Source organism: Falco cherrug, chromosome 8 (assembly GCF_023634085.1).
Source record: "Falco cherrug isolate bFalChe1 chromosome 8, bFalChe1.pri, whole genome shotgun sequence".
Classification (NCBI taxonomy): Eukaryota; Metazoa; Chordata; class Aves; order Falconiformes; family Falconidae; genus Falco; species Falco cherrug.
In genome coordinates, this window is record NC_073704.1 from 16,164,227 (window position 1) to 16,189,810 (window position 25,584).

At 37.2% G+C, this 25,584-nt stretch overlaps 2 protein-coding genes across 5 annotated transcripts in view; one reads left to right on the plus strand and one right to left on the minus strand.

The window, feature by feature from the left end:
• Window positions 1–44: 44 nt before the first annotated feature.
• On the minus strand, window positions 45–25,372 carry DNAJC10 (DnaJ heat shock protein family (Hsp40) member C10). The gene is made up of 23 exons (XM_055719267.1): window positions 25,229–25,372; window positions 24,196–24,565; window positions 22,432–22,597; window positions 20,589–20,639; window positions 19,097–19,179; window positions 18,784–18,915; window positions 17,947–18,040; window positions 17,676–17,753; window positions 16,336–16,379; window positions 15,819–15,956; window positions 14,378–14,467; window positions 13,507–13,620; window positions 12,652–12,766; window positions 10,736–10,863; window positions 10,346–10,462; window positions 8,989–9,090; window positions 7,786–7,941; window positions 6,306–6,439; window positions 4,668–4,721; window positions 4,124–4,271; window positions 3,550–3,669; window positions 2,215–2,331; window positions 45–1,646 (listed from the first exon to the last, which is right to left on the minus strand). Exons 2-23 carry the CDS (start codon window positions 24,394–24,396, stop codon window positions 1,635–1,637), a joined length of 2,394 nt encoding a protein of 797 aa, XP_055575242.1. The 5' UTR covers window positions 24,397–24,565; window positions 25,229–25,372; the 3' UTR covers window positions 45–1,634.
• The window catches only part of PDE1A (phosphodiesterase 1A), a 259,717-nt gene continuing 258,728 nt past the window's right edge, over window positions 24,596–25,584 (plus strand). For 2 of the 4 annotated variants that reach the window (XR_008733659.1, XM_055719268.1), the window contains exon 1: window positions 24,599–25,083. The gene's annotated coding sequence lies outside the window, so the exon portion shown is untranslated. Of the gene's footprint in view, window positions 25,084–25,584 lie in introns of all 4 variants that reach the window. The other 2 variants (XM_055719272.1, XM_055719273.1) reach the window with 2 other exon arrangements.

Sequence of the window (25,584 nt, forward strand, 5' to 3'; positions counted from 1 at the left end):
AGAAACCATACGCTAACAGGAATAAAGAAGAAACTGCACACATCCCTATAGTAGGTTATTTATTAGATTTTTAACGGTAGGATCCTAGAGTACGTAACCACGACCTCATTCTCCAGGAAGAAGGTAAGAGGTAGGAAGCGAAGTTACAGTTAAACATACACGTGTAAACTGACTAAAACAGAGTTTGTATTGGAGTCACAAAATACCAAAATTTTCATTTTTGACAGGGACTGAGTTTGAAGTTTGATTTGGATGGGGGAAGGGCCTAATTTATTAAAAAATAGATGCACTACATTCTCTTTTTTCTCAGATCAAAACACTGCAAAACCACGAAGCAACAGTGGCAGCCCTGAACACAGGGGAAGAAGCATGTGAATGGCTCAAAGTTATGAGAACCTCTTCCTTTTATTTCTTGCTGCCTTCTTTATAAAATAAATTACTTGTAAATAATGTATTTACAAATTATAATACTCACACTATAGTGACTAGTCATGCCAAATCTAAATCCATGAAGAACAGGGAGAAAAGTTCATCTGACAAGTTCTCAGCAGCATTTTATTGAAAATGTGAAACATTTTAACATTGAACTCTAAATGCAGCAGTTGTTTTGTTGTCCTTTGTCATTTTTCTTGTCTACTGAGAAGCTATCGAAAAGACTAAAGAGTGGGAATTCTATTAACATGTATGAGGAGACAAGGTACAGTGTCCATTATTAAAAGGCACTTGCTCTCCTGCTTGCCTAAAGATAATACAAAAAACAAAACCTCCAAAACATGTCTGCAGAGAAAAGTGGTAATACCAAAAAAGATTAATATGCCCACAGAATACATTCATATTTTAAAAGACAATAATAAAGTTATGACCTAATAACTTAATCAGATGCTTCAATGACATAACTGAAATTGTGGAAGCCCATGAAACACTGAGTTTAAAGTCCTTGACTTTTTTTCCTTATTTAAAAAAGAAGAAAACCCACACCAACATAAACCCCCACCAAACCAAACAACTAAAGAAGCTCTTCAAAGCTCTCTTCATCGGGGCACCACCACCAGTGCCACAACATAGTCATCCACTCCAGGGCAGAAGCAAATGTAATTCAACAAACCTGTCCCGCTACCCGTTCTTGATTTTATTTATTAACATTTGACTAGACATAATGCAACCCCAAAGCAGAATAATCATCAGGTAAAACTGTCTTTCAAATAGACAATCCCTCATTGTGTTTCTGCATTGCAGAGTGGTTTGAGTGCATATTCAGCCATAGGCTGAGTGCCACATTCAAAAAGAGTTTGAAAAGAGACAGAAAAATATAAGAAACCAGTAAATGAATAGGCAAAAGTGATACAGTCCATATTTCTGGTCAGCTCCAATGTTTTGACTAGGACGAAGGGAGCTGGTTTGTCAGAAGAGGGACATGCAGAATTCATTTGCAGAAACACTGAACGCTTCCACCAAAATGCTTTCATCTCCCCACAGTTTAACAGAATTCATACAATCACATATGCCTGTGAAGTCAAACTAGTTTTCATCTCTTTTCTCCTGTCATGAAAGTAATCAGCCTCATATTTTCCTCATGGTGTCCTCTATATTCACAGCTTCAGAATATTTCGAGTCATATCTACCTCCAGTACCACTTAGAGTTCATCCTAGTGACAGGAAAATAAACAAGTTATTCTGAAAGTACAAATAAAAAAAAAACCAAAACCAAAACAAGATTACTGGCAGGTTTTTTCTGTGATTTTAGACTTCTCTGTAGTACTAATTTTTCAATTGGAAAAATGCTTCTCTTAAATAGAATTCAGGGTACTTCTGAGTTAAAATGTCCATCCCATTCTTGCACTAATCAGCCTCTGTAATTTGGTGCCTGCTTGCTAAATCTAGTCTAAGGATGACACTTAAGGATACAGTACAGCTCTTAGTTTAATGCAGCTGTCCCATGAACATCTATATGTCCTGTGGATTTCTAAGTTCTGCTGGGTCTTGGCATGATTAGTGTTGCAGCTGCAGTATTCTCTGCTACACCTGTGGACAGGGGAGAACTGATTTTGAATAAGTAACGGTAACCAAAACACGACTGGAAGTAAGATGTACCTGGTACTATTTGAAGATACAGCATTTAATATTTCACAAAGAGCAAATACTAACGTCACTTAAAGCAGCTATTCTTTACAATAATATCAGTCTTGCAAAAGGCCCCACAATAAGTATTCTTACCTTATTTCTAGATTTTTTTCTTTTTCCTTTATTTTGAATTGCTTCTAATTTTTCATTCAAAAGGTCAGCAATACCTTTTGCATCTCTGCTGTCTATATATTCCCCAAGAACATTTTTCTGGGAAAAAAATATTAAAAATTGTGTAACATTAACCATTCTCTACACCGAATAGAAAATCTGCTTACTTTCAGATAAAGTTCAAGAGGAGTGCAGGGAGGAAGACATGGTGGCTCCGGCAAGTTTGTTTATGATTCACAGGTATATTTTTAGCTCCTTTTAAACAATGCTAATTATAGTAAGAACCACTCTTGGCTGCTAGTTTTCAAAATGACACAAGATTTGAACTACGTAGATTTTGTCTTGATCCTTACAAGAAACCTGAAATAGTTGTAATTTTCTCACATTTATACAGCTCAGTAACGTAGACAACCCATTACAAAGTCTGCCACTTTGTAATCTCTGTTCGTGAAATCTGTCTGTGTGGGTCGCTACTATGGAGAGCTGGAAAGCCATTCCTCCTCACCACAGAAAAGTCTCATTGAATTTGATGGGATTGGGGCAAGAAGGATTTCTAAAACTTTCCAAAATAGATTCAGTTAAAAAAAGAAAAGGAAAGTATAATTAAAAGAATTGGTTTAACTATCGGAATGCATTGAATATTTCTCTTCAGCATTGATACATTTAAAAAGACGACTATAAGATTCTTGTAATTTAGTAGTTTTACCAGAATAAAGGCAATTTCCTAGACCTATTTGGATAATTTTCAATTTTTTAATTTATTACTACTGTTCTGCTAGTAGCATATGTTGATCTCAGAGTCACAGTGATAATTGAAATGGTTTGATAAGGTTTATTTTTGAGACAGAACACAGTATTTTTAGTCATTTTTCAATCTTAAAATCATTTTTCAAGTGATAATTATAATGAAATACTGCGATTATACTGAAAGAGATTTCTCCTTAGCCAAAACGAAGTTGTCCGTATTTCATTTGGAGAGAGACCTTTCCTGCTTTTGGGTAGCCAGTGGTAGAATTAGTTAAGGTTGAAAAACACTTTGTGACATGAGATCCCTGAAAAATTAAACCCTGGTTCTAGTTAAGCCCCCATTTTACTGTTCTGTTACAGTAACAATGTGTTATTGAAAAATAATAAACTTTACATTATCATTGTCCTACTATTTTAAGTACTACTGAAATTTATTATTACTGCATCTCCAGAATATCAAAGTAATGCACTTTAATATGTTACAGAAATAATCTCTTAAGTCTTACTGCGACATGAAATAGATCTACTAACAGTACCCATTCAGCAGCGCACACAAAGGAAACACTTTACCTTTGCTCCTTGGTAGGGGTAAAACTTAACAGTAGGGTAGGCTCTGATATCAGCTGTTTGACAGGTCTGAGCATACGCCTGACAGTCTATTTTTCCAGCTTTCACTTTTCCTTTAACATTCTAAAAAGAAATGCATATTAGAAACAAATTTCACATTTCCATGGGTGACTCTAAGCAAATCATGAATAAGCCAGCAGCGCAGCTGGAAGTAAACAAAAAGTGTTGCTCAAATCTTTTAAATATCTCAAGGCTAGTTGCCTGCTTGCTTCTCAGACTGTTAACCTTGTATGAGAAGTCCCTGCGTGTTCAGCGGAGCACTACTACTTGAATTGAGGGCAAAGCACATCACGGTTCCAAAGGTCACCTCATCATAAGCTGAAATCTGTCTCCATAGAGGGTCTGTGCAAGGGACAATGCACACTGGCAAGTGGGACCTACAAGCGTGGACTTTCAGTGAGAAGGAGGCTCACTGGGGGTATGTGATTTTTGGATGATTGCTAAGAAAGAAAGTGCCAATCAATTGTATTTTAACCATTACCACTATAACAATCCGCTAATACAGTTAAAAACCTACCCTTGCAAGGATCTCAAATTCAGGAGCAAAACTTTGGCAAGGTCCACACCAAGGAGCATAAAAATCAATGACCCAGTGATCTTTTCCATTGAGAACTTTTTCTGTAAAACTCTGAGGAGTCAGGTCTACAGACACCTGTGGTAAGTATCTGTGGAACAGAAAAATAACAGTCATAATCCATTCAAAACTTTAAAACATACCCAAATTCCATTTAAGCATAAGAAAAATTTCTGAAATAAAGAATATTACTAGTCTGAAAATCCCTACTTTTACCCTTTGTACTATAAGACAACTGCTTTGTAAAAGTGGAAGACAGAATAATAATATGGTCTTCAGAAAATGGGTGGACAGTAAGGAATATGCTATTTCTCCATATTTTAAAAACTTGAATCAAAAGATGTGGAAACTTTTAACATCTCAATTTGAGCAATACATATACCTGAATGTTTCTAATTCTTGATTTACAGAGCATTTAAACATTAATTTTTCCTAGCAAGCAAACTATATAAGCAGCTTGTGAACAAAGTTTAATGCAGTAACTTACCCCAATGCCCAGCCTCTCAGTGAATATGAATCTCTGTGCCATCCATTGTAGCTACTATTAAAAGATTAAAAAGAAAACAAAAATCCAGTTGCACAGTAGTTTGCATTGTTTGAAAAAACACTCCGTAGAGTGGAGATGACAAAATGATGAACTTAAATGCAGATGTATTAGGATGTATTTCTACCTCGCTTTCAAATCTGAATAAATAAAAATCTTATTAATACAATTCAAAGATACAGAATTAAGGACCAGAAGATGAAGAGAAGAAAATTCTATGTCAAGAGAGCAAGAACCTTGATTTGGAGCACATAAGCTTTGATAGCTAGAATGAAAGATTTTCAGTAATAACTCCAGATAAAATTGCAGGCTCGAAGAAACATGAGAATTAAATTGAAACATCTTATATATTTCCTAATTTATGTTCACTCATTACAAGAACAGAGTTATTAATTTTATATATATATATATATATATATATATATATTTCCATCAATGTGACAGTAGAAAAGCCAGGCAAACTGGTTACTTGGACTTCCAGGACATTTGCTTAGTTTTGAAATTCCAGTGGCAGGTTAGAAAAAAAGATTAATTCAGGATTCATATCCACTAATTTACAACTTTATAACGAAGTATTTTTCAATAGTTACCTGGTCAAAATCTGACTGGATAGTTTTGGGTGATCTTTATTTTAAGAGACAGACTTCCTTATTTTTGCAGGAAATAGCTCACTCGTGATTAGGAATTTGGCACTTAACAGTCATATTCACCAACTTAGTTGTTTTCACCAAGAAAAATATATCTGCTTTTCAAAGAAACTTCTTCTAGAAGAACTGAGTAAAAGCAAGCATTCCAATGATTAAAGCTACTGAAGTCTACTGTTAAACACTATGATGGAGAGGCATTACAGTTTATTCTCTGCCAACACTTAATAGAACCTTCCAGTTTGTAAAATAATGAAGCAACACATCTGCTATTTCAGATGGTTATCTATCTTTAAATATGCATGTGCTTCCTAAAATCCCTGGATCTTGGAACAGTACTGCGAAATAGAGGGGACAGGCTGTTTGTTTTTGACCAGATTTTATTTCCCATAGAATTTTTTTTGTTTTGTTAATGACTAATGCTTCCACACTAATGACACAGTGAATGGGATAACTAGAGATAGCACCTTTGCAAAAATTGTCTATCCTAACAGACTGTTGGCAGGGGGGATGATCAGATGGCTACATCACTGTTCCCTAAAGATAAAGCTGCAATCAATTAGGCCTAGTAGTATTTTTATATTATATGATTTAAATAATCGACTTTACAGGCAATTAAAGTTAGAAAACTGCAAATCAATAAATAACAAGAAATAAAAATTAAGATTCCTGAAGCAGTCTCAGTTCAAATTACTGAAATGAAATGGCATAATAGAATGGCACTAGTTTGAAGTAACAAAGTCAGTAATATCTAGCGCAGTAATGTTATAATAGTAATATAAAAGTAATATCATAACATAATATAATTGTAATATAAAAGTAATACCGTAACAGCCTGCTTTAACAGCTGTGACGAGCCTTTTCTACAGAACGGAAGGTATTTATTTGTCTTGTTCCACATCATCTAACATTTCCCAAACTGAAGTAACCTACTTACAAATATTGATGAGCTGTGTTTGATTTTTGAGGAAAGAGTCTTATTTCAGGATATCCCCGAACATTTTCTTGGTGACAGAAAGAATAGTATTTTTGACAATCCACACTGCCTACGTTGATTAATCCATTTAACATCTGAAAAAAAGAAGAAAACCTACAATCAAATATGCTAATCAATTGTACTACGAGTTCAGTAATGCCTCAGAATGTAAGTCTTAATCACTTAGTTGGGGACAAACACCCAACAAAAGAAACCAAGATTATCACATGGTTTTCTTCCTACCTGTAGATGGGTCACTGGCCCCTGATGAAAGGCAGCCACCCAGGCGCATTCCTGTCATGCACATGTATTTGAGTATAAGCTGCATGCACAGGGCTCAGGAGGCACCTGCCTTGCCTCAAAGGTGCATAGGAGTGATTATTTAGTATCAGAACTACCTGTTACCGTGTTTCGTATCCTAGGCTCAGTAATTACAACAGTATGGATGTGCTATCGGTTGCACAGTTGACCTGTGTCTTGACCACACTATTTCTTGCAAAGGCCCAAACCACGTGACACGGGCAGGGAAGCTGATGATTACTGAACACGTACTACAGAGCTACTGACACTTCACAGACATTTGACTAGAATACAGAATCCTGGCGAGAACTCCTAGTCTAGGTGAGTTCTAAATGTCTGACAGTCATGGAATTTTTTCCAAAGCCCTACCTTTTTTACCTAAAGTTTCTAGTTCAAATTCCTGGTAACGTGTCCAGGAAGACCCAGATGGTTTTCATTAAAGTAATACTACCTTTGCAAATGAGAGAACATTGTAATGACCCTGCAAAACAAGAACACCCTCCCCAATCCCAACAATTCCATATTGATGTGTGTGTAGTTCAGCTAACTGACAATGAGCCTTGAAAGTGTATGTTTAACATTTCTTTACTTTCAGTGAAGAAAACAAGAGCTCAGAAAAGAGTCTTCCTAGTACAGGAAATAATTAAGATGCAGAAGACCGAATTCCTTTAACCTGAAATTCAAGTCAGAGGTTTCCCCGAGGTCTACGTGCTATCCTAAAGATGACTAATGATCATAAAGAATACTGAGAATAAATGGGCAAATTATTTCCACCAATTGTTATTTATGGACAAATGGGTTTTTTTCATATTTTGTTTTAAACAAATGCAGAGCTGTTGTCTATATAAAGCACTAAGCATCGATGAAAGTTAGCTACTCTGAATCTTTTCTTGGAAAACACACATGTATCAACAGGAAAAAACTGGCATACAACATCGATGTACTGAACTTTTAAAAAATTAAAGAAAAACGTTGTATTTGAAACAATACAAAATTGTCGTCAGGTAGGAATTCCCTGTTTGTCCCCAGTATTAATCACTAGTCTTTCCTGGCTGACAGATCTCTAAGACAGCAGTTGTACTATCTCAATAATTGCACAGAAGAAGACACAAAAGCAGAGAAATATTTGAATGTCACTTACTCTGGCCATTTTTTTCCATTCTGGCATTAAAGCCTGACAAGGTCCACACCATGGAGCGTAGAAGTCAACCATCCAGATTTCCTCTCGTTTTCTTCTCTGAACTAATTCGACAAATGTCTCTGGTGTTAGGGAGACCACCGATGGATTCCTAAGATCCTAAAGTGAAGACAGCTTATATACATACTTTGCAAGAACAAATTATCCCGTATCCAGTGCCATCACATACAAACAGACTGAACCAAATCCTGGGAATGTTCGTCTTTTAGTGAAATATGCTTGATGCTGTGGTAGGGAGGACTCCATGCCACTGAAAGGCATGGAAGCATCAGAAATCATCCCTTCATTACAATCACATGCCTGATTTGTTGAGAAAAGTGATCAAAAAACTATAGCCAGGCTGCAAAAGTTTTCTACCTCTTCTCCAAAAAGGGACGCAAAAGGCAAGAAATTCAGCTTCCTTGGCAAGAACAGGCATTATGAGACTCAGCCATGCTGTTTAGGCTGTCAACACCATACGTATTCTTCTGGTGCACTAGGGGCCTCTGGATAGCAGCTGAAAAAGACTATGTCCGCCTGTTCCTGCATGTGTGCTATTACACCTGCTTTTCCTGGGCTACCTGGAGAGAACAAATAGTCTCTTCAAAGAGCAGAAAACACTCTGCGGATCTAGCAGTGAGAGAACCTGAATGCTGGAGGAAAGATGGGTGCCAGAACTCTGGCAGCAACAATGACAAGTACCAACGATTTGCAGTTCAGCAAGTTAAGAAAGACCAAGAAACAGCTGAGAAGCATGGAGGGCAGCAAGCTAATTGACAAAAATGTGAACCTCCTATGTTAAGGTGTGTACGTGAGGCATTTTCACTGTAATATTGTAGCACTTCATGCCTTTAATTTCTTTATCCTCTCTATGAGATAGAAATCATTACTATTACTCTGCAGATTGGAAGGGATCTTCAGTTATTTGCTAATGATCTTTAATGAAAATTACTCGACAGAGTAGGAAATTATTCCATCAGGTGTCAAGTCCCAGACGGACAGTTGCTGGATCACTTCCCTTGCCCAAAAGGTTGGGTTTTTTCCCACTCTTTATCTTACTAGTCTTATTAATTTTAAAAAATAAAAATCTTGGACTCTTCCAACTAAAGAACAAGTTTGTGGATAAGTTGCATACAGAGCATGCAATGAGAATTATAATTTACATACCTCTATAAACTCTAAGATCTGCTCAGCAGAGTGATGTCCTTCATATTCATGAACATCAGACTGATTGAACACAACTGTTGTTGGATAAGCTCGAATGTTATGCTGACAAAAACAAACAATAAGAAATTGCAAGGAACGATTAGGCTTCTTGTACTTTAACTGCCATTGGTATCGGTGGCTCACAACTGCTAAGCTGTACAGTTTGTACAGTACAACTGCTCAGACTTAGATGCAAATGGGAGTTTGAAACAATACAAATCAGTACAGGTAGGTTGCCAATTGTATTCAGAGATGGCACAGTTTGTTCTGAATTTGAAAACCAGCCAGTAGTCCTTTTGCTGTGCTCCACAATAAAGGAATTAATCCATGGGCCTTCTAAGCCCTAACTTTAAAGCTATTCCCAGTCTTCAGGTGCAAATACTTGTACTGTATGAATAACAGTATTGTTTACTACTGAACACAGATGCTTCAATGATTTGAATTCTTCAGTGTGTAAATACATCTAAATAAAACAAAAAAGTTTGTCCTTTTTTGCTTATTTTTCATGTGTTTTAAGACGTTCACATTTTAAAGATAAATAAAACAGTAATGTAAAAAGCTCTTGTGAAGAATAAAATATGGTTGCAGGAAAGCTGTCAAAATGTGGTATTTTCTGGAATTCAGGAAAAGCAATGACAGTAATTTCTACCACAATAAATTCACTGAAGTAAAAGTTAAGTAAATTTAAACATGAAAAACTAGTCAAGATTTTTTTTAAAATTAATTCCATTACTATATCTTTAAATAAAATGCAAATTGGTAAATAATAAACTTTCTTTTAATTTGAAATTGATCCTGCACTACTTAAGCACTATAAAACAAAAAGCCAAGCCAGTTAAGGTTGAACTGAATTAGAAGTGGTTTTGCAGACACCTTCAAAGAGCATTATATCAGTATAAAACTTGTGTTTTAAAATATTTTACTGTTTTTTAAACTTCTATGTGAAGAACAAAAAGAATGCATGTACATATGTATATACACACTAGGAAAAACTTTCTGGGTCTGCTTTAATTCTTTTTTTCCTCTTAAAAACCCCAGGAATTATTAAATTCTGACACTTCCAGAGTCTTCCAACAACACTATGAAATCAGAACAAGGTGTGACTTGTATTTTGCATTAATATATTATCTGTAGTGGTTACATAGTTTGCTCCTTTGAAAACAATGATACAAGTGTCCCTTTTTGTTTACTACCCTTTAAGAAAGTAATATTAAAGAACAGGTATTGTCTGCCCCCATCCCACTGCCCCCAACTAGAAGAAAAGTAATATTCTTTGAAAGGATTTTTTTTTTTTTTTAAAAAAGTTTCTGCATCTTACCATGTTGCAAAGCCCTTCATGGACAGTACAGTCTAGTGTTCCAAACTTAAGCTGACCATAAAGATGTTTTGATGCTTTTCTCAGCTCTGGTAACAAAGCTCGACAAGGAGGACACCACTAGAAAATAAAATGCAAGTAAGTGCAATTGCTTTCCCTGCAGTTGGCTCTCAGGAGAACGTACACGGTTTGAGATGAATAATATGCTGCTTTGACCACAGACTCCACTCAATACAAAACCCACACGGACTAGGAACTAGTGCTGCCAAGGAATGAGAAATTACAGTACCATCTCATGATGACGGAGGACACTTTCAAGATACTGGTAGTATTTTGTTACATAGTCACCTAACAGATTTTAGAAGAAGGGAAATGTAGATACTACATATTTACCGGTGCAAAGAAATCCACAAGCCATGGTTCCTTCTCTTTGTCAGGAAAATTCTGAGGTCCCAGTGTGATAACATGAGAGTTGACGCTCTCTTTGGCAAATGCAACAATGTCATATAAGATCTTCTTTCCTTCAAAGAGCAATGTAAAAAGGAAAATTTATTCTTCTCTATGAGAGATTTCGTTAAAAAAACCTTAGCCACAGCAACACGAGTCCCGTAGTTCCCTTGGCTGATCTTTAAACATGGCGTGCCTAAATAAATTAGGCAGGTACTGGCTTGCTTTTTCACAGGATGACAATGTTCAACTGTCCTAACCTACACAGGAAAGACATACTCTAGGTGATAGTTGGTATTTGGCTAAATATTAAACTGGATATTTACCCAATATTAGCCAAATAAATGTTTTATCCAAGACATAACATGTTTTTGTCAAATAAAATGACTGGTTTTTTTGAATGGTCTGTTGGCTGTTATACCATCTTACTAGTGTTTGTTGGAATTAAGAGTTCCTATTCTAGATACACTTGCCTTGGCAGAGGTATTGAAAACTTCAAGCAAAATAAATTATATTGGTAAGTCACAGCTATTTAGGTGTAACTGAAGTTCCTGCTGACACAGCTCCAGTGGGCAAAGATCAAGTCTCTTCATACCCTTCAACATACTTGTCAGCAGAAATGAGAGTTTGTGTCTTGAAATGAACTGAGAATAAGAACTTCAGGGTAACTAAATCTGAAGTCACTGCACAGTGACTTAGTAAGATTTATTTTTGTTCTTAGATTTTGAACTGTTGAAGCCCTTCAACACAGCATATTAAAAAGCTTTTAAGCTGTTGAAAGCTCTTCAACACGGCATATAAAAAAGCTTGATTCTTTCGCATATTCATTGTTATGAATACTGGAGCAAGATGACTTGCAAATGCTCTAGATGCCATCTATTTTGTAAATAGTAAAACAAACCATTCAGAAAAGAAGGTATGCACTGTAGTCCTATGTATTTCTCTTACATTATTTGTAACCTATGCCATTATAAAGAGATCTAAAAATGCTGTATGTATATAACCCTTTCTTGGCTTCTTTGCAGGAGGGGGAACTGCAAAAAGTATAGAAGGCTTTTCCCAGCAGGAACCATTAAATGTACGAAATCATCTTTCCCTCTTAGATACAACTGATCTTTTCGAAGCGGTCAAAAACGTTCCTCCTTTATTACAGTACTGGGGTTGAAACTTAATTCTAGCAAGCTGTTTCTAATACTTCAGAGGCTGAAAAATGAGAACTTCATCTTGCATCATTGCCTTGTGATGATGCATTCTGGATGAAGCTACACCTATTGCTGCAAGCTACAGGTTTTGCTTCAGGCTCAGTTCTTCAACCAGTATGTTTGAATCCTTTCAGCGGTACACAGTAACAAAGTTCCAACCTTTCCTGGAAGGAAACTACGACTTTGGAAATGAAAGTAAGTGGTAAAAGTCTCAGTACAGATTTTCTTGGATGTTAGCCAACAAAACATGGAACTAGTTTTAGTGCAGTGAGACATATAATCAAATCCTGAGCTTCTCAGCTTGGCAGCACGGTGTAACTAGCATGTTAGGCCTCGGTGAAGTGTGTGCCTTACACCACTGTGGTTATCCTACTCAAAGTATAAGCTGTCCTGATCAGCTTCAGAGATTTCATTTGTATGTAATTGTGTAAGTGACACTGAAACAGGCAGGATAATAAAGACAAAATAAAACCCTTGGCTTGCCCAGGAAAAAAAAACAGGAATTGGTAGGTTTGTTCAAGGCTACAGTAAGGTCAGAGGAAAATTAGCAAATATCAGAACTACAAAACGGTTCTTTGGGAAAACAAATGCACTTGGCCAAAGACAGTGTCATCTCAAAGGGATTATGTAATGACTTGAATTTGTCAAAGTTTCCCTTACCATGATGAATTTCATAATCTCCAGTTCCTTTTCCTTTGAAGACTGCTAAACAAGGCTGATAGACATATAGTTTGTTGCAGATGGTTGGTGAAGAAAGACAGTCAAACTTGCCAACCTAATTAACAGATAGTGCCATTTTAATTACAGTATCCTAATTTATATAGATTAACATATTTTGAAAGTCAGTAAGAGAGTAAGGAAGAAAAGGTAAAAATATGGAAAAGTAAACAGAGGTCTTAACTATGATGTTTGAGGAAAACTACTAGCACAGCTGTATTAGGTTGCTTGCTAATTTTTAAATCAAAGGCCAAAATGGGGAATAAAATCTTAAAGAATCCTCTTTTTTTCACCCTCTAATAAAATAGCAAGGACGCAAAAAGACACCTAAAATAGATTTGACATTAAAATTTTTTTAGTCAATGCAACAATTTTTCAAAAATACATACCTCAGATTAACACAATCCATATGTCTTCAGTACAAAGTTTGAATTTGATTTTTTTATTAAGAAAACTTTCAAGACAATTATAGGGTTTTGTGAATAATTAAAATAAAGTTTCATATACATTTGTTGTTGAAGTGTTAACTTTTAATTGTTAACTGAATGAGATCTGCAGCAACATTTCCCATGAGAGAGCAGATTTAAAAGATAAATATTTCCTAACTACTTTTAAATGATTCAAACTGTATGGGAAACTTCACTGCTTGCTTTAAATTAAAAATTTTATGACAGATATACCATATGAGAGTGTATCTCTTTCAGTACCACAGGTGATAGTAACAGCTGATAATAATGAAAAACGTAACTTGTTCTCTGAATGTAAATGGTACTTCACATTAGATGAGTGAGCACTTACCTGAATATGTTCATCTTTAAGTAAAAACTTAAGTTTCTTAAATTCCTGTACATTTGATTTATCACTCTCCCCAAACTGGAAGAAAAGCAGCCATCGGTGATGAGCCAGATGGTCCTTTAAATAAAGGAACAAAACAAAACCACACACAAAAAAATTATTCCCAACTTACACTAACTTGTAAATTCCTTTTATGTTTTACAAAGGCAAACACTCAATTATTCAGCTGATCTCCAAATGACCTCCTACACTAAACAAATTCTTTCATGTAGTCCTTCCACTAAATTTCCTTTTACTGTCTTGTAAAGAGGGAAAGAGGAAAAAAAATTCTGAAAAAAAAAGCTGGATACATGCTACCTTCTACACTTTTTGTTTCCTTTTGCGTTTCCTGTTGTAGATTAAGCTGGTAAATGCTACTACAAGTATGAAAAGAGGTTTCTTCTTCTTTTTCCTCTAAGACATGAGTAACATTTATGACTCCTAATTTCAGTTCACACATAACTTATCATGGATCAACAAGTTGTTTTTTTTCTCTCTTACATTACTGACAAAATTTAGAACATTCTCTACAATGTAGTCAATTTTTAAAATACTTGAAAGTTACAATTGCAAAGTAAGTTGCAATAGCAATTTCTGTGGTTTTCTATTTTCCTATTAAATAAAACCCCTCCCTTGCTTTTGTTTTTTTGCTAAACAACAAAAGTAAACACAGACAAACAATGTTAAATAATGTTGGCTACAAAGAAAAAAAGTAATTTTCAGTTAAACAAATATTAGGTTGTTGTGTCAACAGGATTTGAAAATGTAAAAAGTAATGATAAAGATACAAAACTACATTATTTAAAGAAATCTTAATTTTTTTTTTTAAATTTACCTCTAATGATGCTGCAGAGATAATTTCAAAGTCCGGCAGATGCTGCATTACTTCCTGATATATTTCTCTGGCATCCAAGGACTTAAGAAACTAGGAAAAAAGGTTAACTGTGTTTACTATAAGGAATTACAATCAACCTGACTGTTGATGATTAGTACTCAAAGTGTCAGGGAAATTATTCTGATTTGTTCCTTGCCATCAACTGAAGGGTACAGTTAATAACATGTTATTTGATCGACTTCTTTTGCATATATATAATTTAACAAACATCACTCTCAGAATACTGCTTTTTAGCTTTTCCTACAATATTAAACTCAAAATATCACATTTTGTCAAAATGGGGGCTAAAATTAAAATTTCAAGCCAAATTTGACAATCAAGTTGATCTCCAATCTAGTCTTACAGCCTTCCTTAACTGTACTGTACAGATATGCAAGTTTCAGTAATTTAAAAAATTTAGGAAGTAATATGAATCAGTAACTCAAGAGTTGGTAAGTTACAAGGTTGAAAGTAAGTAGGTTACAAATTTAATTTCCTCCTTTTAAAGACACAGGTAACAGTAGTGACAATAAAGGAACAAGCCGTGCTTCAAACTGAAAAGTGTCTCCCATCAATTAAGGAAGTTAAAACTACCACACAAACCCAGAAGGAGGTTGCAATATTAGAACAGGGCTGAACAATACAATCCATACTGACAGACATCGTAGGAGTACTTTTATCACACAGCAGTACTCCGCTCAGAGTAGTATTTCTCAAACTTGTGATACCCAGGGCACACTCCTTCTGGAATAAAAATGTGGGGCATGTGGCAAATCACAGAACTGTAGAGTTGTTTACGTTGAAGAACACCTTTAAGATCACCACGTCCAACGGTTAACCTAGCACTGCCAAGTCCACCACTAAATCACGTCCTTAAGCACCATATCTACCGCCAGGGCATTAAAAGACCACTTCCCTGGGCAGCCTGTTCCAATGCTTGAGAACCCTTTCAACAAAAAAATCTTTTCCTAATATCCAATCTAAACCTCCCCTGGTGCAACTTGAGGCCATTTCTTTTTATCCTATCGCTTGTTACTTGGGAGAGGAGACCCCCAAATTTGCCCCGGATAGCTGGGTAGCAGAGCAGCTTTAGAACTAGCTCTTGGGCCTGTCACAGAGCACATCCCACCCCGTGTTCCCACAGCTGCTCGTGGAGGCTCCCGAGGTGGCTAGGCAGAGCTACAGGCTGCAGCATGCTCCCGTTCACTCTTCAAGCACAGCAGCAAACTGGGGACCGCTGCCTTAGAAGCCAGGAGGGATACAAACTCATACCAGGGCATCCAAGCTTAGAAGAAAAAAGTATCTTTTCAACTGTATATAATCAGTCTGAAAATTATTTACACATTCCTTTGTCATCACCTTATTTTATCTAGATACAGAACAGTTGAGGAACAACTCGTACCAAAACACCTCCTTTCTCTTTGTTATTTATGGTGGCTCCAGGTGGAAAGTATGCTGTAGTACTAGATGAGATATCTAAATTATCACAAAGCTCACCCTGGGTGCCACAGTCCATCCAGCCTACATTAACAAGACCTTCCTGTAAGAAAAAAGAAAAATAAATAAAAACACAAAACTGACACAAAACCAGAGAAGATTATTTTTCAATTTCAGGTTCAGAAATGTTTTTGAAAATCCCAACAGAAACAATTATATACAACATCTAGAAAATGGAAGGGCACCACACTGTAATTCATTAGTTAATATTCATTCATATTTCATAAAATTATTTTACAATTTAGTGTTATTCCAATTGCTAGTAAGTCAAAGATATATCACTCTTCTCTTCTGAAAGTTAATGGATGAAAACTTGGTTCCACTAAGCTCAATGAGAGTTTTAGCTACAACTTGAAGCTTTCACTTCTGTTAATTTGTTTTAAATGTAACAGGTAATGCTTTCAAAGTGAAACGCTGCTTACCAACATGCCAGCTAGCTTAAGGCGCGTTTGGTAACTCAAGCAATCTGCAAAATAGAAGTGATTTATTTACAACATAAAACTTCAAATTATTAATGCACTAAACCTACTCGTTTAAAATTACCCCTTTCCTCCCTAAAAAGGTGACCATTTCAAAGGGCACACTTCCTGGCTATTCATCCAGTATTTCAGTGACTTGAAGTTGTAGCATCTAGTAATGAACACTTGATGGTTGTCTAATCTTAAGTTAAAAATAACGTGAATAACATTGTCTTGCTTCATCAACAGAGTTGTCATTAAAAAACCCCTAGTATTTTATTTGCTATACTAAGACTGACCTTTAAAATGTCTTCAAGATCAATGTTCTAAAAAAAAAAAAAAATAACCCCAAGAGGTATTTATACATTGACTTCAAATGAGATTTCAATGGAAAGACCAATTTTCTGTGATTCAAATCATAACTCACTATAATAAATACATCATATGCTGTAATTACCCATCCAGACTTCCAGACTTTCAATAGTTACCTTCTGATGCAGATTTTTTTCTGAAATAAGAATATGCATCAAGCTCGCTTTAACTGGACCGAAGTTGAAAATTTAATATCAAAAGGACTGCAACTTGAAATCAAGCTATTTACAAATGCAAATCCAAGACTGCAGCTCTAGTTATTCAGTTCACAGAACAAAGGTCTCTTTGTAAGACGGAGAAATCTTTATTTGTCAAAGGTGTAGCACATTTACTTAGCTCTACCAGCTAACCAAGGCAACTTTCTCATACACTGTATCCAATACTGATCCCAACTTTCTCATACACTGTAACCAATACTGATCCCAAGAAATTCAGTGATAAACAGCTACAAAAAATAATGCAAATCTGAACTCCGTCATGACATCAGTAGTAAGAGCCAAAACTATGTCTAAACCTAATTTAAGAGAAAATACTGATGTAATTTTTTGAGCATTGGTGATTTAAAGTGGAGACACATCCTTTCTTCTACTCAGCTACCATGACAAGCTGACATGTTCTTATCCGGTATCTCTCATTTGAGCCCGAGCTGGAAAGTTAGAGGCCTTTTCTGCCAGTTCCCTTCCTGAGGGGTTACACTTGTGCTTCTGTAATGTCACATAAGTCATTAAAGCAGCGCTCAATAGCATAATCTTTCTATTAACACCCCTTTTGTCAAACTGCCTCTAAAATGGAGCTTAAATGACCCACAGTCCAAGTACTGTGATCGTCTAGGATCTTTTACAGCTTTTATTTGAAGCAAAAGGGATTATGCCACTATCATCATTAGTACTTTTTTCTGTCTGCCTTATTTGGAAAGTTCTTAATACACCTACCCCCACGTTCAGCACAGAAGGTGATCAACCAACCAACACCAGAAGCAAATGAAGTTTCAATGGCATTAACGAAGTTTCCTAAAAGTGAAACAATTTGCATCAGTTTGAGACTAAACATGACTATGAAACAAGGTTTTATATGTATATTAGCAAATTACAGAAAACTTTTAAATCTCAAAAATAACACTTAGCAACAGTTGATAGGTTCTGCCACATTTTATACTGTAAAAGCAATTTCAAGAACAACCCAAGCAAAACACGTGAACATTACCTGCCCATAACTCAGTGACTATGCTTGTAACATATTGCATGGCGAAGTTCTTCAAGCTCTCTTTTGACCTGTCTCCATAATATTTCACTGGTTGCTATAGAAGACAAAAGAATAAAGAATGTTTGGAATTTAATTTTTATATACATTTTGTAATGTGATTTCTTTCCAAGTCCAGCAACACAAGGATAATTTAGTCTTAGAAACACCAACTCCCAATGATTATATTTCTATTTAAATAAAAATTGCTTGCATCAGCCCATTTAGTGTATGCACAATTTCTATGTTCAACTTCTCAAATCTTATCACTGTGAAAACATGACCAACTATTCAAGTGCAATTTGTACACCACCCCTGGCACCACTACTTAGCAAACAGCTATAAAGCATGATGTACGTAATGCAGCTAGCATGGAGGAAATGTTATGGAAGGAATTTCCAAGTTTCTTTAAGTACATGGTCATATTCTTTAGACTCAAAAAAACCAGACTATTCTTTGTATTTGAAAAAGTCCATTACAATACTGTAAGAGAAACTGTTCAGATAGACTTGCTGCTTCGCTACAGCACCGCTGCTGACAGTATCTTCCCAAATCAGAAGTGGTATGTTGCACAATAAAATGATTCATAAAAACTACTGTATAAACCGGATATCTATTTTTTAAGTTAACTTTCTAAATCAAATTAGCAAAGGTGAAGAAAGAGAAAAGTAGTATATTAAAAGGAAGTAATATATTAAAAGGAAGATCTTTTTTATAAAAGATCTACGATTGAACAAGTATTAAAGAACTACTCTTCCAGATTTCAATCTCTCTAAAAACGCTCTAAGTTTTATCACTCACCATTCCAGTTTTGAAAACATACAGACTGGGATAACTGTTAATCCCTTTAATTCGACAAAGCATTCTATTATCGCCACAGTTGACAGCTCCAATGCGTATTACTCCATCCATCTCCTTGGCAAACTCCCTCCACTAGAAAAAAAGAGGGGAGAAAAGGATATAATCCTGTACAGGTATTATGAAAAATCAGCACATCTTTTATTCCTGGCATCTTGAATTGCTGTCTTTGGTTCCAGTGTAAGAACTCACTTCATTAAGTTTTATGCTGCTAAAAGCAATGAATTTTCCAAGTATGTTTGTTTGTTACACATACCGTAGGTGCTAACTCGTGGCAGTGGGAGCATCGAGGAGAATAAAAATTCACAAACCACAGCTCTCCTGAGTTAACAGCAGCATCTAGATAGAGAATAGAATTTTAAGTAATGCAAATCTACAATGTAGTTATATCTATAATGTAAATTTTTCCTATATTGTTTTCCCTGAAAGCTGAATTAAGTATTTATGTCACAGTTAGTAACAGTAACTCGGATGGGATAAAGATTGCACCTCACTTGCACATACTAGCTGCCATAGGAAAGTGCAAAAAAACCCCCTGTATTTCAGAGGATATCAGCACCCTGACTTTCAACATCTGTTCTACTAATTAAGAATAAATGTACTCTCTTCAGATTAACCTAGCTGAAACGTGTGACAGCATAAATCCGGTTACCCTTAAAATAAAAAATGAGTTCTGAAAGATTTTTACTCGCTAGAACTTTTCATTTCCTTATATCACTTTATGTATTTTCTAGGTTCCACCAGGCAATCTTTTTATGTAGAATCCCCCTCTAATAAGTGAAAAAGCAATTAAAAAATCCAAGTTAATATAATTACTAGAAAAGTCAAGGAAAACATAATTAAATACTCTTGCTTATAAAAGAAAACAGCAGCAACAAAATATACACACATAGAGGTTATCAGCTTGAATTACATGGCTTTCAGTCTCTCTGGTTTTGGATATAATTTTTATAGTGAATTTTCCAAGTTATATTTGCCTATATTAAAATATCCTTACAAAGAATGCATAGAATCAGCAAATCAATTAACCAAAGTAAGACCAGGTTCTCATGGAGAGCATCATGAGGCTCTGCTGTTAGAACAGTTTACAAAACTGGTTCAGCATGTAGATCCAGTCTGTACAAAGCAAACGGTACTCAAAATGCAGATGAAAAATCCAGTATTTTTTCTCTCTAGTCTCTTTTAGTTATGAACAGCTGTAATTTTAAAAGTAAAAAACCTGGATGACATCCCCACTGAAAGTGTTGTCTTTCTAGACCTTGTTTTACTTCGCTGTGTTTTTAATATCTGGTTATCACCTTCTGCTCTTGAACCTCTTGTGCAAGGCACAATTGACTAGATTAAAAAAAAAAATACAAATTTAATAGAAAAGTTAGAAAAAATAGTTAGTTATAAATAGAAAAATAGAAAAAAATCAAGTGAATTTTTCAACAAGAGACCAAAAAAGATAGTAATGATAAATTAGGAGAAACAGAATTTTAACTGAAATAATTTCTTCTTACAGATCTCACAAAATATCTTTCAAGCTAATCTAAGCTGTTTATTGATATTGATCTGCTTACTAACTAGTGTTTACCAGGAAGCGTTACAGGTGGGTTTGTTTTCTTTTTCTCATCTGAAGATTATTTTCTGACAGTTTTTTTGCATAGATATGCAATAGAAGTCTATATCTGTACAGCTCAGAATGTAAAAATTATTCCTTTGGGTTGCCATGTTGTCAAACATAGAGCTATTTATTTAAAACTTACCAAATTCTCCTCTATCCAATGTTATAATTTCAAGATCATCATCATAAATACCTATTAAAAAAACACACCAATAATTGCTTTTTATTTTTGCCATCTTTAAAACAAAGACACAAACTATCATCTTATTCACAAGACAGAAGGCAGTACACAAGTTGAAACAGTAAGCTGGCAAAGAGTTTGGCAACAAAGCTGTATTTGTTTAGTAATAGGTAAACTTAGTTTATTTAATCTCTTGCTAACTCCTGCACCCTCATGCTAGAAAAGTCACCATCAGAACAGAACAGTTCTTTTGTTGTTTAAGTAGACCAGCCACCCAGTGAGCAGAGAACTTGAACTACCACTGTTACAGCAAGACTGTTAGAAATAACACCAACCAGTTGTCAGGTTAAAATCAAGAAGCTTCAGCTCTCAGTGAGAGCGCTACATGTAACATCTTCAAGCTCTCACTTCTCTCAGCCTCTGGTTATCTAAACTATTTAGATCACAAAGGTGTTTCAGCCACAAGCTTTTCCACTAACAGCACTTGTGAACACAGTAGAATAAAGCAGACAGAATAAAGGTAAGGAAGACAGCTTTTCTAAAAGGCTAACCAGTCCTACCCAGAACATCACTGCAAAACAGTCTACTACTTCAAGTATGCACAAAAGGCAGTGCAGAGACCAGAAATACTATTAGACAGCATCATATTATGCTACTATAGCTACAGATCTTTTACAGTACCTAACATGGTGAGATGCCATTTCACCTGAGGTATACACTGATTAAATGCAAATAAACAATGAGAGAAATTAATTTCCACAGGTGACAAGGTACTTTTTATATTACTATCCATTTATATATCATGTAATATAATATATACGCTCATCCGTGTATATATATACAAAATATCTGTATATTTGCATATACACACGCATATATAAAAACATAGATACAGAAATACAGACACTCTCCAAACTACTGATAATAGACATTCAAGAAAATTGTTTCTCAATCAAGCAATGCAACTTCAGTCAGGTAAAATGTCTTAAATCTGTTTATCTGAAGAAGTTTTAGGATAATTTCTGTATTTTCCTGTGACAGTTGTACCTCTGGTTTATCCAATTTCTATTTGCACAGGCATTCATTTTTTAGAGATTGGGACATACTAAATCAAACCACATAAGAAAAAAATTTTGCCAAGGTGGGCGTTCATTTCAGCTTTTTCTTTAATATCAATCAAACCATGTTCTTCAGCTCCCTATTTTAGCTTACTCAGCAGCTCTGAGAACAGTTTATCCCAGCCTTTCCCTACAACTACCTAAAAATGTGTTGAGACAAACATTAAATAACTTGTGTCAAGATCCTTTTAGGTATGATTCCATTACTATTCTTCCATTTTCTACTACCTCTTTACCGATCTGATTGTATAATTGCATATAAACCAGGCTTAGCAGTGCAAAAATCTCTCAAAATCCACTTCAGCATACTTTATCTAAACAGAAAACATCTTCCTGCATTGAAGAGTCAAAAAGAAGACTGATGAAACACTAATACTGGAATTTAAGTGAAGGAAAAAAACCAGCTTTGCACTTTAAAAAAACCCAAGAAGTTAGATAACCGAATAAAAAGGTAAGCAGCAGGAACAAAAGGCTAGACAAACAGAGTATTACATTTTTGGTACTTTTGGGTAGACTTTTAACAGGGTAAATAAAAGATTGGGTCCACAGAGAGAAAATGACAGCTATAGGAGAACAACAGAGTGGGCAGAAATTTGGAGGACACATCAGAAATGCATAAAAAGATCTGAATATTGCCTTCACCTGTGACTGGTGTAAGCAAATCACAAACGTACATCGTAACTTACCAAAATCATAGCGATAAAAGTGCCAGCTTTCATAACGACCTCCTTGCTGCTGATCTTCAAGACCTTTCTCTCCGTATTTATCATACTTCTTCCGCAGATCTTCATCTTTAAGTACCTCATATGCTCTATTTATTTTCAAAAAATTTTCATGTGCATTTGGATCATTCTATGTAAGGAAAACTATAATTAGTAAGTAATCAATAAACCATATTGTATATATAATGCTGAGAAAATAAGCTTTGCAAGTGTTTTTATATCTCTACTAAAGATGTCAGTTGTGATGGAAGCAGACATTACACTGGGATCTCCCAACAAACTACAGTAAAGTTTTCCTTTCCTGAAGCCAGATGCATCTTCTCATTTCTTCATCCTCACTAAAGTACCAACTGAAATACAGAACGAACTGGTAGGATGTTGTAACATTCTCCAGTGATCCCTCTTCTTTCAACTCTTGCTTCAATGGAAGGGGAAAAAAAAAGTAAGTACTCAAGAATGAAGACATACTACTTTCTCTATAATGTTTTCAACTCCCCTAGAATCCACACTCATTTGAAAATCTCTGATCTAAAGACAGATTCGTCCCTTCTGATCTTATGGTGTAGACAGAGGCACCCTTTTTTATTTGAAAAGCATTTTGGTTCTAGGTACCTTTAGAATTAAAATGGTGAAAAATCTGCAGACACATTTTGAACCTGCAGTTCGGGTTCTAAGCTGGTGCAGTATAAAAGTGATGAGCAAAATCTGTAGCGTTCTCCCACCCTTTTAACTTCTGCTTACACCCTTCATTCAAAAGATACTTTTTCTTAAAGATTCTTAAGGTATTTACCTAGATACACAGGAAACTAATTACTATTGTGGAATTTGTGTAATGGCTACATCTTCTGTGTATCATCTTTAACACCGAAAATAATCTGTTGACAAATCTTTAGTAGTATTTGCATCTTTGGAAACTACAGAATCTGTTTATTCTGAAAGTATCAACACAGGGAAAACAAAACTTGCAATTAATACCTACAAGTTGGCATTTCTAACTCTGTTGAAATTTGGCTTTCTCTTTCAATCTCAGAGGCTCCAACACACTCAGTGCAGGCAGGCCCTGAGCTCATATGGTACATTACTGTCCTCTGGGGCTCTGTGCGGATGCAGTTGCACACATAAAGATCCAAATCCTCCTATTTCTTGTGAATTTCTAATTATTTCAGGAAATCGTGAGGAAAAATTGATGATGTTTAAATTTAAAAGTGGTTCCTTTGTACTTCAGAAAACATGGTAGCATAAACTGAGCCATTCCCAGTTTTTTCTCTAGTTACTCTACAGCTCCTTATTACCCTCCCTCGTTAAGGCTTGGCAGTCCCAGGATTTCTGCTTTGTCCTATTCAATACTTGGACACTGATATCAGTCTCAATGACACTTCATGTCAGGGAAACAGTAAGTTCCCCTAAGCTAAACTTTACCAGCCAGGTAATATGGTACAGACCTAAGTTTTCCTCTAGTTACAAAAACATAATTGAGAATTAAATGATCTCAAAACCTTTTTTCACTACAGCAATTTCATACCGCTGAAATTCAACACAACCACATATGACCAGTCTACCCCTTTTTGTAAGTTTCCTCTGCAGAAAATCTGAGCTGAACCACATTACCACGCAATTACTTTACTTCACAAGAACACAGAAACATTTTAGATAAACTAAACCCACTTTCTGTTCAAACATGAAGATCCATTAACTCAACAACTTTGACCTGCTGAAGATGCAACTTACCTGATTTTTATCAGGGTGCAACTTTAATGCCAGTTTTTTGAACGCTTGTCGTATTTCTCTACTACTTGCCTCTTTGGATACTCCAAGTAAACTATAGTAGTCCTGATCAGTGCACACAAGAACTATTACACATACTGAAAGTAGCAGTAAAGATCTTTTGAAGTATCTACTATAATCTCCCTTGGAAACTAGGAACTCCATTAGGAAGCTTTTGGAAAGTTTACAGGTTCCGATTCAAGCAGGTGTTGGGAAGAGTCTCCAGTAAACGCGCCAGCATTCAGATACACGGGTGTTCAGCCGTATTTATGACGGAGCTCTTCAAAATGATGGTTGTCCTACTCCATGTCACAACTCTCGCAAAAGTTACAACCTGTAAGAAGAGGGAGAAACGAGCAATTAAGTACATTCTCCTACTTCTTCAGTAAACACACAATAGCAAAGAACCCCACTGCCAGCTTGTGAGGACTGCCCCTGAAGTTCCCTGATGGCCAGTGACCTGCTCTCCGGAGCGACAGGCCACCTCTATTGCCTGCATGGGGAGCGGGGTAATCGCGCAGAGCTTTACGAACGACACCGAACACCGGCCGTTCACACACGGGAAGAGGGCGGTTTCAGTAGCGCTCACTTTTCCTTCAGACTCACTGTGAGCGCCGCGGCGGGACGCGGCTCCCCGGGGGCCGGCCGGCCGCCAGCCCGCAGCCGCCGCGGGGCGGGGGCCCGCCGCCAGGCCCCTGGCGGGGAAGGCCGGGCAGCCGCCGGCGGCCGCCCGCGCTCGGCCCGAGGACCCGCGATTGGCCCCGCCACGGCGAAGGGGGCCGGCGGGACGCGGGGATGCGCCGCCGCCTCCGGGAGGGCCGCCGGGTGCCGCCCGCCGCGGCGAGACCGGAGGTAACGGCGCCGCGAGGCCGGGAGGCGGCCGGAGAGGGGGTGTGCGGCGAGGGGCCGTCGCCGGGGCGGGGTCGCCGCGCGGCGCCCTCCACGCTGGCGCGGCCGCGGTGCCGGCCGAGCTCCGGGGCGGTGGCGCGGCGCTTACCGGGCTGCAGGGAGGGCAGCGGCGGCGGCTCGGCGGGAGCCGGCAGAGGGAGCGAGCCGGGCGCGGAGCAGCATGGGACGGCGGCGCCTTCACCCCGGCGCCGGGCGGAAGGGCGACCGGCGGCGGGATCCGGCGCGGGGCCGGAGGCGGGCGGGGCGGCTCCGGGGCTGACGTGGCCGCCGCGCCCGCCTCGGGCGGGGGGCTCGGCTGCTCCCGGCCGCTCCCTGCCGGGGCGCTCCGGCCCCTCCCACAGCCGGGCCCGCCCTCTGCCCTTGGCAGCCCGCGCTCCCGCCGCCCGCGGCCGGGTGTGAGGTGCGGTGGGCGGCACCGTGGCGGGGTCCGCGGGCCGCCGCCAG